The sequence below is a fragment of the Colossoma macropomum genome, unplaced genomic scaffold (genome assembly GCF_904425465.1).
Source record: "Colossoma macropomum unplaced genomic scaffold, Colossoma_macropomum, whole genome shotgun sequence".
Taxonomy (NCBI): Eukaryota; Metazoa; Chordata; class Actinopteri; order Characiformes; family Serrasalmidae; genus Colossoma; species Colossoma macropomum.
In genome coordinates, this window is record NW_023495392.1 from 267844 (window position 1) to 281274 (window position 13431).

At 35.4% G+C, this 13431-nt stretch overlaps 1 protein-coding gene across 7 annotated transcripts in view; it reads left to right on the plus strand.

Annotated features, from left to right (window-relative positions):
* The window catches only part of dmd (dystrophin), a 164887-nt gene that overhangs the window by 24959 nt on the left and 126497 nt on the right, over window positions 1-13431 (plus strand). For all 7 annotated transcript variants that reach the window (XM_036562454.1, XM_036562453.1, XM_036562455.1 and 4 more), the window contains exons 8-15: window positions 2892-3070; window positions 3850-3984; window positions 8268-8459; window positions 8709-8890; window positions 10237-10387; window positions 12167-12286; window positions 12602-12703; window positions 12950-13051. In XM_036562454.1, the coding sequence (XP_036418347.1) occupies window positions 2892-3070; window positions 3850-3984; window positions 8268-8459; window positions 8709-8890; window positions 10237-10387; window positions 12167-12286; window positions 12602-12703; window positions 12950-13051 (1163 nt within the window). The remainder of the gene's footprint in view (window positions 1-2891; window positions 3071-3849; window positions 3985-8267; window positions 8460-8708; window positions 8891-10236; window positions 10388-12166; window positions 12287-12601; window positions 12704-12949; window positions 13052-13431) is intronic.

Sequence of the window (13431 nt, forward strand, 5' to 3'; positions counted from 1 at the left end):
GTAGCAATGAAAACATTTCACTGTTACCAGTGAAAACCAGTAACAACTGTTGGACGTGTATCCCAGAGAACCATGAATGTCAATGACTATAGTTAGAAGCCTGTAATGATAATCTATGAATATGAGAAGTGTTCAGAGTACTCTGAGGCAGGTGAGGCAATGTCTACGATTAAGTCATTCAGCAGTATCATGAGAAGAGTCAGTGGCATGCAGGTGAGGCTTTCTGCACAGGGTTGTACAGGAGGAAACTTCATAGTGGTCAACTAGTCCAGAAAGTGACGAACAAGGGGCACTCGATCAAGGCAGATGAAGGAACAGCATCAGACTGCACAGGATGGGCAGTTGTTCAGCTCAGCAAAGAAACACACCGAGAGTTAGTTCTGTTAGGAGTGACTGAGAACAGTTTACAGTGCAGTTTACAACAGAGTGCAGCAGTGACTTCAGAAGTCCTAGCTATTACAGCCTAACTGAAGGAGAGAGCCAGAAGATAACAAAGACATGAGAGCTCCCTGAAATGTCAGCACCCCTATGCTCCACCATCATCAAATGTGAGTGAACGTGAGACAGCACCAACACTTCCATTTTACAATAATACTCTATGACCATGAACCCCCAGATCTACACTTATCTACCAGGGAAAAATGGAGGCTAATTACCGAAGGCTTGACTAAACAAGCAGGTGTTTATACTTAAAAACTAAGGCTGTGCCTGAGTCTCTGACGTGAGCCATATGGAACACTATACCAATCAGTCAGGTAAGATCTTAACCAGGAAAGAGCTATTTCTGTTACTCCTGTTAAGGTTTTCTAGTCTGTCTAGTCAGATGGAGTGGTCTATTTTATGCTGCACTAAGATTAAGCAGACAAATCTTTGATATAAAGGAAAGATTTGAGATAGTTCTATAATTTGATAGCCTACTGGGTTAAGGATCAGGTTTCTTAAACACAGGTCTAATTACTCCTTGTTTAAGAGTTTTTGGTGTATAGCCAAGGCTAAAAGAGGAGTTTATTATTGTTAAAAGTGGCTTGGTTATGTCCAGCAGAAGTTCTTTGAGCAAACTTATAGGAATTGGATTATGAGGATGAAATAATTTGAACTAGCTCTGTTTGTTGAAGTAAGGTAAACAATTCCAACCTCTCTACACTGTACTCAAGTTCTGAATTGACTTTGTAGGGCAGCAGGTTTGTAGTAGTTAACTGTGTTTGGAATTTTTTGCCTAATCGTTTCAAGTTTATTATTAAAGAAATTCATAAAATAATCACTGCTGTAGGCTGATGGTATCTGTAATTCTATAGCTGTTTGGTTCTTAGTCAATTTCTAAACCCAGATATCATCAGCTAAATAATAATGTAGTATTATTATTTTTATTTTCAATCAGAGAGGAGAAATAGGTTGAGCATGCTGTAGTAAGTGCCCTTCTATAGTCTATAAGGCTCCCCTTCCATGTTGACTGAAATACTTCTAGTTTAGTCAGGTGCCATTTACACTCTATATAACTGACACTCTGTTTTATAACTTAAGTATGATCATTGTACCATGAGGCTAGCTTTTTCTGTAGCCACATTATTTAAAGTAGAACAAAAAGTTTCCTCTAAGCATCCATCCATCCATCCATCCATCATCTAAACCACTTATCCTTCTGGGTCACGGTGGGGTGCTGGAGCCTATCCCAGCTGTCACTGGGCGGAAGGCAGGATACACCCTGGACAGGTCGCCAGTCCATCACAGTTCCTCTAAGCATTCAGTCATAATATCTAATTTGGCAGGTTCAGAGAGACAGCTGATAGCAGTTGATAGATCTGGGAGGTTTTCAATAAAGCTACTGTGGAGGATGGTACAGTACGCTTAACATGATAGCGTGGGGATAAACATATATTGTGACCAAAGCGTATTTCATGTGAGATTCCGTAAAAATAGAGACTGCTGTGCTCTCGGGGAGAATGATCTATGTTTACATCAAAGGTCAAAAATAAGTCTACAGTGTGGTTGCAATAATGAGTAGGCTCTGTTATATTTCGATATAAGAAACCAAAAGAGTCTAATGCTAACCATACACTAAAAGACTTTAAAAAGACTTTTAAAAGACTAAAGTCTGACACCCACTCACATCTAAAGACATTGTTGATTGTGTGTTATGAACTAAACCATAAAAAACAAAACAAATATAAAAACCACTGTAATAGAATGTAAAAACATTAATGCTTCTTTAATAATGCCATTCTTAAAGTCCTCTGCACATTTCTCAAAAAGTCCTCTGCACATTTTTTAAAAAGTATGTGTTTTGCATCATGGCATTTTGGATCGACTTGCTCCTGTCAGAATTACTAGCAGTACAATAATACTCATTACATGTGTATAACTGACTAAAGTTACTGAAGTTAAGAAGAAATGAAAGCTTTAAGATGGGAGTGTTTTTTAGAATTCTCAACAGCAGTTGATATGAACAAATAGTTGAATGAATGACCTGAGCAAATAAGCATGGCTTATTTGAATCAATTATTTTTATATCTTTGCAAATAGGTGTGGCTTATCAGAATAGATTATTTTTATGTCTCTGTGTACACACATCAAATTTATAAAGGCATTCTTTAGGCATTCTATGCATAGCAAATATAAGTACGTTATGTCCAGGAGTGACATTGTATTTTGCTTTTAAACAAAGTGACAATTTGCACTATAATAATTAAGTGATAGTGCAAACAACTGAGAAAATCTGGAACGTTTTGATCTTTTGAAACTCTTGTGTTCAAAACAAAGGTTTTAAAAAAGTATATTCTCTGTGTCATTACATTTTGGATTAGCGTGCTCCAATCAGAATTACTGGCAAAATAGTACTCATTACATGTGTCATATTCATGTGTATAACTGACTGAAGTTTCTTTTCTTTCCAGATGTGGCTACTGCTCATCCAGATAAGAAGTCTATAATTATGTACGTCACCTCCCTATTTCAAGTGCTGCCTCATGGTGTGAGTATGGAGGCCATCAAGGAGGTTGAGACTCTGCCTCGAACTATTGTGACTAAAGAGGAACACTTGCACTTTCAAACACAACAGCGTTACTCCCAACAGGTCAGTTATTTAAATATTGATAATGGGGATAATGGGTATGTATGCCTTACATGTTTTAAGGAAGCTATAATAAAATCAACAGAGAAGTAAACAAAAGTCTTCAATGGAGAGTATAACAGAAGAGTTTTCAAAACTGGAGTTCAAAAAATGATTAAAAAATTGAGAAAGTAGGATTCATAACAACCATGCAAGACCTGGTGACCACCAAACCTTTCACCATCAGATACAGTACTTAAAGCTTTCATCTTTGAGAGACATGAGAAAATCAAGCTCCTTCTAAGAGGTGTTTACAAGACACATTGAAAAAAATCCTTGCAGATGTCTTTGAAAAACTGAAAGTCTTCCTAAAAGAATGGAAGCTGTATGAAAGACAAAGGGTGGACACACAAAATACTGGAAAACATGATATCATATTTAATTGTTGAAGCTTCTGCATAATTATCTGTTAAAAAATATGTGTTCTGATTTTTCCTGACTCTGAAAAATTACTAACTTAATGGCCATTTAGACTGAAAATTAAATAAAAGGATGGTCTCTGATTTTTGCACAGTAATATAAGTAAAAAAAAGTAACTGTTGAATTCTTACCCTTTCTTTATGACATCATTTTGCTATCCTAGTTTGAAACCTTTCCTTGTTTTTATTCAAAAATTCTCCCTGTCTCTGATTGCCTTTTTCCTATGTGTTGTGTCTTATTTATTCCTGTTCCTATTCTCACTTATGTTAAATTGCTGGTGTCATATTTCATCTTTGCTGTATTTTTCTTTTTCTGTCTTTCAGATCACAGTCAGTGTCGCTCAAAGTGAAGTACGCAGCCCTTCTCCTTCAAGTAAGCCACGCTACAAAAGCTATGCCTTCACTCAAGCTGCATATGTCAAGACACCAGAACAGAAAAGAAAGAACCCCGTCACACAGGTTAGTCTTTTGGAAGTATGTCCTGTCTCTTCCTTCACACAAAGTTTTGTATTCTGTGTGACAGAGTGTTAGGAATGTCTACTCTAGCTGTAGTACAGAGAGTTGGGTTTACGTGATCTAGAAACTCTTAACTCCATATGCTACGGAGTCAGTCCTGTCCAAACACAGATTTTTAGAAAAAGCTAAAGGTAAAAAGATCAATTTACACATAAAAAAAAAATCACCTGAACTCTCCACACCTGTAACAGTCCCAGTTCATAACAATGTGATAGTATAATATTGCTCCCCAAAAAAGTTAGAAGGGCAAGTACAAGAAAGCCTGTCCAGTTGTCCCATTCAATGCACCTGCACTCTGTAGCCTAGAAATATTGAACTGTTCCCACTCCAGTTACACTGATTTAACAAGCAAGTTTTAATATTATTTAAACCCATGAATTGATTTAATATTGAAATAATGGAAATGGTTAAATGAAAACATACATACATAATAAATCATATGAGAAAACACAGACATTTTTTATATTACTTATGTTTATTGTAATGTTTACTCTAATCTGAGCAGATAAATGCTTACTGCCCAAAAAGACAAAAAATTGTAATTTTCACAGAAGCCTAAAACTTTTGCACAGTACTGTATATATCATCACTGTCTTGTTAAAACTTTGTAACACCATTAATGTCTCTTTTTCCACATCTTCCAAAAACACTAGCTGCCTTTTATTTTGTATGATATTTTATGATGGATGGACCAAACTGGCTTCAGTATGCCTTATCTAGTGTTGATTTATGTGCATTTGACTCATTAAATTTGCTTGTGTTTAGACTTAGTATTTCATTTAAAAAAGCTTAAACTCATTTATACATACTGCCCTAACTCCAGTTCCAATAGTGACAAACTGTAGCTCCGAAAAAAGATTTCTCTTAAAAGTAATCTGTGAACATTACCTTCAGTATACACTGGAAATCAGCTGGAGTGAAATTGTACTGTAGTGTGTTATAAAACTTATTTTTATCATTTTGTCCAGGTGAATTAATAACAGTTATTAAGAAGTGTGGAGTCACAGCTTGTGCAAACTACAACTTGTGCTAAATGCTGCAACAAGAATATCAACAGGCCCTAGAAAACAAAATCGTATTAGACGAGCTTTAGCATCACTCCACTGGCAGCCTGACTGCTTTAGAATTGACTCTAAAATTTGATTCCTGTTTTTCACATCTCTTAATGGTTTAGCACCTCTCTAAATGCCTGGAAAACTATGTTCCAAATGATGATGAAGTTCATCCACTTTCCATGTACCAAATATTCATCAGGCTCCTTCTATGTCTATTTTTTTAGGTTCGTCTGTATATATTTTACATGATTTTTTGATAATTCACCTTATCTGATCTGGAATGAGCAAAGCCCTCCCTTTATGTTCATAGCAGTTTATGTAGCCATCTTAACCTGTCGTTATTAGCTCTTTAGTTAACCTGCCACTCACCTCTTTTGCTTTCATTTTTGTGTGGATGCACATGCGTGTCTGCGTGCATTATGTGTTTGCGTGTATGTGTGGTGTTTTTCTGTTCATCTGTTTGTCCTCTTTTGCTCTCTTCCCCACTCATATCACATCTTCTCTCCTAACTCACTTTTCTGACCTCTTGTTTTATTTTTTTAGGCACTATTGAATCAGCTAAAGGTTATGGTTATTCATTTTAATATTAGCAGCCTTGTTTCAAAAATTGATCTTCTTAGAGCCTGGGTTACTATTTACAATATTATCACATAGTAAAATCACAGATGACAAAATTAAAATTGTCAATGTTGTACTCTATAGAGCTGATAGGGCTTCTAGATGAGATAGGTTTACCATGTTTATGCAAATGTTGTTTCTGTGTGTGTTACTCCTAATGTAGAGACAGTTAATTTTGAATGTCTTTTTATTAACATCATTCTTCATAATAACAAACATTTAACTACTGGTAACATTTCATAGACTTCCTTCTGCTCCGATTTACTCTTCATAGTGTATTTTACCAACTGTTAATTCTCTGGAGAGGCATAATGAAATTATTATTTTGGGTGACTTCAGTAGTAACTGGCTTGATCGTTCCTTCTCTAATGATAGAAACTTATTTGCAGTCTCTTTTTGGACCTAATTTTTCCACTATTACAGCTCTTCTAAAATTTACTAATGATGTGTCCTCGTCCTTTGATAAAGAACAACTTACTGTTTTTTTATTGATCTTTCCATGGCTTTTAATATGGTTGATTACTGTCTTTTCTGTGATAAACTCTATTTTACTGGTTTAACTCTCTCCGTAACAGACATCAGTGTGTTGTCTTTCAGGGTTCTCAGTCTGACTATGTAGTCTTTGAAAAAGGTGTTCCACAAAGTTCCACCTTGAGACCAGTTCTTTTTTTCTGTTTTTATTAACAACATACCTCAAATATGTCTTGTTCATCTTGTGTTGATGACAGATATTTACTCTTCTAACTGTGGTATATTACAAATTCAGAATTCCTGAAGTCTGATTTTAATTTGGTCCAAAACTGGATTTGTAATAACAAACATGTACTGAGTAAGACAAAATCCTGCAGGATGATGTTTGATACATATCCTTTTGATTTGTGTATTAATTTCGATGATGAGAATGAGAACGTTGATTTATTCAAATGTCAACTTTGGATTGGCCCTGAACCCTCTTTTAAGTCCCACATTGATTTAATTATAAAAAGAGCATGTGGTTGTTCATGTTCATTTTATTGCTCAATTAATTGTTTTACATATCTAGTCAAAAAAAGAATAATTTCATTCATTCATTTTATTTGTTATTGCCTATTATTGATTATATCAGAACACATCTGACACTTATCTAAGGCCTCTTACTGTTGTATATAATTCTTTATGTAGATTTGTTTTGAGGTGTCCATAAAAAAACTCACCTTTGTTTCATGTATGGTTTGCTTAATTGGTTGCAGCCAAAATCTAGAATGCAATTTCATTGTGTTCAGTTCATCTTCAAACATGTTTATTTTAATTGTTCTTCTTTTTTGAAACAGTTTTTTGTTCCATGTGGATCCTCATATCCACTCAGACATATGCAATATTTTATTTTTTTGTGCTAGGGATGTGGGCGGGAGAGGGTGAGAGAGCTGTTTGTATTTGTGTATTTGCAGCGTATGTTATGCAGTGTTTTTTGTCTGTATGTGTTCTGTAATTTTGCATTTGTGTTTATAAGACCTCTTTAAATTGAGATGCTATATCTCAAGTAACATTTTTTTCATTAAATTAAATTTTCACTGACAATGATGAAAATAAAAATAAAATACATTTTATTTTGGCTTAGTAGAGATGATGCCTACCTAAGATATTTTATAATTTGTTTGCTTTTTTGTGAAGATTTTGTAGGGTGTGCAATTTAAAATATCATATTTGCTGTTTTCAGTCAAGGCTTTGGGAATGGATTTAGGATTCTGGATTAATGTTAAAGGCTATTATATGGTTTAACCCTTAACCTCACTGTCCACCACAAATTTGCAATTTGTGAGCATTTTACTCTTAGAAGTTCAGAGGCTAGTATGTTTATCTGGTTGCTTATCTTTATAAAACATCTCTGCCTAATGACCCCCTCTCACATCCTGTTTCAGCATGTTTTAAGGGTTTTGAACTCAAAAAGCATTAAAACTTTTAAAACCTAAAGGATATAAAAACTGTAAAACTACAGACAGTTGAAGTTTTAGCAAATAAAGCACTCCCCAGGGGCCTTGTAGCTAGACATTGTAAGAGGAATTTCTGCTTCTTCTTCTTTACTGTCAGAAAAGTTCATCCAGTTTACAGTGTTGGAAAGACAGTTTATCAGTGGTTTTAATGTGTTACTTTGATCTGTTGCACCAGACTGTGTGTCAACAGCACAACTGTGGAAGTCGAGTGTTATTATTTCATCACATAAATCAGTCCCTTCAGCCATTTAAAGCCACCACATTCCAACCCCTTGATCTAATTTTGAACCACCCTGATTTTATCTGTCTGCCATTGGACATTCTTCCAGAGCATGGAAAGGTTTCTCAAAGCAGAAATACAGAATTACAAGACTTTAAAAATCACTTTTTTGTTTTAGAAGAAAGCATGAAATGTTCTGGTGGTGGTGACATTTAAGGAAATGTCTGTGACAATTAGTTACACACTTTCTCCTCCACAAGAAAAAGCTTTTCATTACCAAAACTGCTACAGAATGCGGAAAGTAGCTTTATTTGAAAGCTCTTCTTAATCATCACCATAAACCTCTTGTTGTACCTCTTGCAGTCCCCGGAAAGGCTGGAAGATATGTGGCCCTCCCTCAGTCCTCTGCCACAAGGCTCAACCCAGCTAGAGAGTTACCAGAGTGCCCTGGAAGACGTGCTGACCTGGCTCCTGTCTGCCGAGGATGGCTTGCAAGCTCAACCACCTATCTCCTCTTTTGTGGAAGAAGTGAAGGAGCAGTTTCACACTCATGAGGTAATTTGAAATAACTGAGTGTTTGCCTGTGTGGTATAATAATTTTAAAATGTCTAAATATTTTAAACCATGCTGTAGTAAGTACAGTAAGATTACTGAGTTTTTTGTGGTGTTATGCACTTACAAATGTGCTTAAAATAAACCCTTACATAAGCACTTGCTTCCTATGAGTTTGGTAAGGTGTTGGTTGTTTGTGCTTGTTTTTAAAAGTGTGTGTACATATGTGTTTTTGAAATTCTTTGTTTTCAGGGTTATATGGTTGAGTTGACTTCCCATCAAAGCAGTGTAGGTAGAGTGTTAAAGGCAGGGAGCATTCTGCTGGCTGAAGGTCACCTGACTGAGGATGAAGAGAGTGAAATTCGTGAGCAGATGAATCTTTTAAACTCTCGCTGGGAACATTTACGAGTGGCCAGTATGGAAAGACAAAGCAGGTAATGATGAGCTTAATAAAAACTTAAGAAAACACAAAAAGTAATGATGTACTATTAAAAACAAAATTTTTATTGTATACTCTTGAACACCCTTCCAGTTGTAAAGTCTCAGAATTTAATTAACTTTTTAGGACTGGTTAGACAGGTTAAGAGTGTCATAATTGACTGATGATAATTCCAGAGCGTAAGAAATTCTCGGACTCTTCAAACTTTGTGCTAACATTTAAGAACTATGGGCTCCTCGAAGATATGAAAATGATGATGCTTAGAAAACAGGGGAAGGCTGTAAGATCTTAAAGGGTTTCCAGCTCATAATACCACTTTCCAACCACAAGCTTTTGGAATGGCATCATAGAACTAGAAGTGTTCCTTAAAGAAAAATGGGTGAAAATTCCTAAAACAAAAAAGTAAAAAGTTGTATAAAAAAAAGTAATAAAAAGACTCCTAGATGGCACAAAAAGCATTTGCAAGCTGTGATATCTGCCAAAAGGGGAGCTACTAAGTGCTGTCCAAATTTTTGCATGTACAACAATTACTTTTTTTTTTTTATTTCTTTCTGTTTTTCAGTTAATCAAATATTGGGTAATTGTTCAAATTTCCAGAAAAGTTAATAGTTTGCTGAAGATTTTTTTGTTGTTGTTTTTGCTACGCACAGTTTGGCTATGGTTTGGCTAAATAATGTGCACAGTTTGATGTCGATAATTTCAGTTAAATAGCTAGTTTGTACTCTGTATTGTTTGTGTTTGGACAGTTATGTTATATTCATAAAATGTATCATTGCATCATCAAAATGTTTAGAAATGCATCACAAGGTGCAATGGGACAATATTAGGGGTGTTTTTCAGGTTTGATAACATTTTTGATTTAAAAAAAATATTTAGCCAATTTCTGTAACTACAATCCACATTAATGTATATTGTGATATATTTAATGTCTTTAAAGGCACTTGAGGTGTTCTTTATCTAAAAATGGCCAAAAGGTTCATCTTTGTCATAATAATAGTTATGCTAGTTTCTACACTATTTGTTTAGTGAATGTGCTTTCATCTAGGCCTTGTTTTTAAATTTTTAGAGGTTTTTTTCTCTTCCAATGGGTGAACCCAGAACCTGTAATGATTCTGCTTCAAAAATTAGTGAAGCCCTGGCCATCCCTCATTTTTGTTTTGTTCCAATTCCCGGCAGACAATGAACCATCTAATCAGTAGTTGTAGAAAGCTGGTTTCCTTTTGGATGTTTGTAGCTGGAATCTAAAAAATAGTATTTCAAGTATTTCAAGCTTCATATCTATGTCCATGAAACAAAATTTATATTCCATAATAACTGAATTCTGTCACTGATGTTTTCTAGGCTTCATGAAGTTTTGATGGACTTGCAGCATCAGCAACTTAGACAGCTTACCACCTGGTTGGAAGTTACCGAAGCTCGAATTAAACGAATGGGAGCCCAGCCTTTAGGTCCTGAAATTGAAGATGTAAAACACCAAATTGAAGAGCACAAAGTAAGTCATAATTATTATTATTTTTTTCTAGCAGGGCTAAAAGCCATTATAATGTTATAAATGTAAAGATTAGATTGTTATTGGTACATATGAGTAGTAATGCTGTGTAGCTACTTATATTTTCAATGAACACACCTATTGATAATACATTAGAGTATTCTATAGTTGCAAACAAATGGTATTTTTTTCTTCCTTCCTTTCTTGCTTCCTTGGCCATGACATACAATGCGTAGCCACAATTTTGTTGGCTAAATGCATCAGATATCTCAGTGTAACAGTGTAGCTGTTTTAGTTTAAATAGATGGATAAGTAATTAGATTTTAGACATATGGATTTCTGCTTCTTCAGATTTACCTTTAAGAAAAAATGCAGTTGGCATGATGACAGTTAGAGAGTTCACCTGTTAAATGACACAGTGTGCTCTATTCTACCATCACGTTTTTTGTGTAAAGATTCTGCAGTCATGAGATATTTTTATTATCATCGTAGCTTTTTGTTTGCACTTGCCATGTGCGCAAGATAACGATGGTTTAACTTGTGTTTGTTTGCCATTTATGTTAAGGAAGCACCTGATTCATGAATAAGACTTTAAACTTGAAGTGATCAAACATGCACATCATAGTGAATATATAAAAGTGTAGTGATTTTTTATAACTTATTTACATTTTTAATACCTAAATCATGCTATAAATAAGGTTGAATGAAAATGTTTTATATATGTTTTATATCTTTGTGTTTGAGTAAAGATTTGTTAAACAAGAGCCATAACATTGTATAAGTTTAATTAAATATGAAATAAATAGATGCATTTTCTTTTTGTTGGCTCTGTGTGGCGTGCAGTATGCAAGTGTGAAAAATGATGATAGATTAAGGCCTCATCCACCCACAGGCATATTTTTCAATTTTCCCTCTGTTTAAAACAAAAATTTTTATTCACACTAGTAGCGTCTTTGAAATTTTCTTTCTGAAAAATGCTCAAATAAACATGCCAGCCCATTAGGGAGCAATAATACCCCAGAAGATTTAATGTCATACATTTTGAATCTGGCTTTGGTTAATGATCATCAAGTCATATATTTTTACATATATAGTTATTTTTAATATCTACAGTTTCAAAATGAGAGTTAAATCCATAAACTTAAGAATACATAAGAATACAAAGAATAGTTAGAAGCTCATCATGACAATATATTATGAATATGTGAAGAACTCAGTACATTGTGAGCCAGGTGAAACAATGTCTATATTTCTAGTTTAAGTCTGTGAAGGCACCAGTATCATCAGGAGGATGTGTGGGGCTTGCAATTGAGGTTTTCTGCATGACAGATAGCGACATGGAAGCTCCATAGTAGTCGAACTAGTCAGGAAGGCAGGCAAGCAGGGGCACTCAGTCAAGGCAGATGAAGCGATAGCATCAGACCGGACAGGATGGGCAGTTGTTCTGCTCAGCAAAGAAACACGCAGACAGTTAGTTCTGGTTGGGGTGACTCCAACAGGCCTAGCTGGCAGAAGGCCAAAATACAGAGGAAAACACACACAAACACACAAACACACACACACACACACACACACATCATCTATACCGCTTATCCTTCTGGGTCGCGGCAGATGGCAGCAGGGCAGCAGCTAAGCATAGTAATGAACATAATTTGTGGCCATGCATTGACCAGAATTGCAATCACCAAACCTCTACAGAAATATATTTTAATCTTTTTTAAACCGTTTTAAAACCCCCAAATTGTCATTATGCTCTTTGTTAATTATTGGCCACATTTAAAGCTGTTGCAGGAGGATCTGGAGATGGAGCAGGTACGAGTGAACTCTCTGACACACATGGTGGTGGTAGTGGATGAGAACAGTGGAGACAGTGCAACTGCAGCACTGGAAGAAAAGCTACAGGTAAATGTAGATTTTTGAATAAATAAAACCTTTGCTATATTTTTGAGGTTTAACTAACTAATGAACGATCACTTCCATTCTGGTGACAACACTTTCTCCTCCAGTCGTACAGCATTGTAGTGTGTAGCTTGCTGAGTGGAAAGTGGTAACTGATTTACCACGATACGTAACTGATCAGAAGATCAAGCCTGTGAATTACTGTCCCACCCCCCCCACCCCCCCAACAACACCTCCGTGCCAGTGCAGATTACTGCACTTTGGTATCATAATTTTACCTCAATAAACCAAGGAATGCACCTTTTTGACCACCTTTAGAATCTTGGAGAGCGATGGGCAGCCATTTGCAAATGGACGGAAGAGCGCTGGATACTTCTTCAAAAGATCCTGATGAGTTGGCAACATTTCACTGCAGAGCAGGTACAGAAGAGAAGCATGGCCTTTAGCATTGCCACCAGTGTTCACTTCAAATTGTAAAATGTAGTTGTTTTGTTGATTGATTTGTTGTTGAATGTTATTCCCTATTTGGTTACAGGGCGCATGTGAGCAAAGCCACCAGAGCATGAATTAATGTAATTTTTCATTTGGGTGCTTAAATGCTCCCACCCAAAAGGGACTTGCGTTGTAATCTTCCCTTTTATGTTTACATTTATATGCTTTTTTCAGCATTTGTTTGATTCCTGGCTAACACAGAAGGAGCAGTTAGTTCTTTCCATCCAAAGTACCACTGATCCCAATGAAATGGCTGCCAACCTCAGAAAGCTTACTGTAAGTAATCTTCTACAGATAAAATGATTAGAACTGTTTGATAAACAAATGTATTGAACTGATGTCTAAAATTGAATCAATAATACTTGCTTAATAGATTGATTCACGTACTGTATTTGGAAATGCACAAATATTTCAGTAATTACAGAAATGTAGTTCCCTCCAGAAATTTTAGAATTCTGTTACTATACTATACTGTTACTAGTAGTTATTAGTAAAGATCAAAATATAAGCAGCACTAAATCTTCACTTTTAATGCTAAATGTTTTGGACATTTTATTTTACATGTTTTCTGTGTTTGTTTGTTTGTTTTGAATAATTTGGTGCCCCTCTCTTACTTTACTATAAGATCAAACTGATAACAGTATCACTTTTTCATA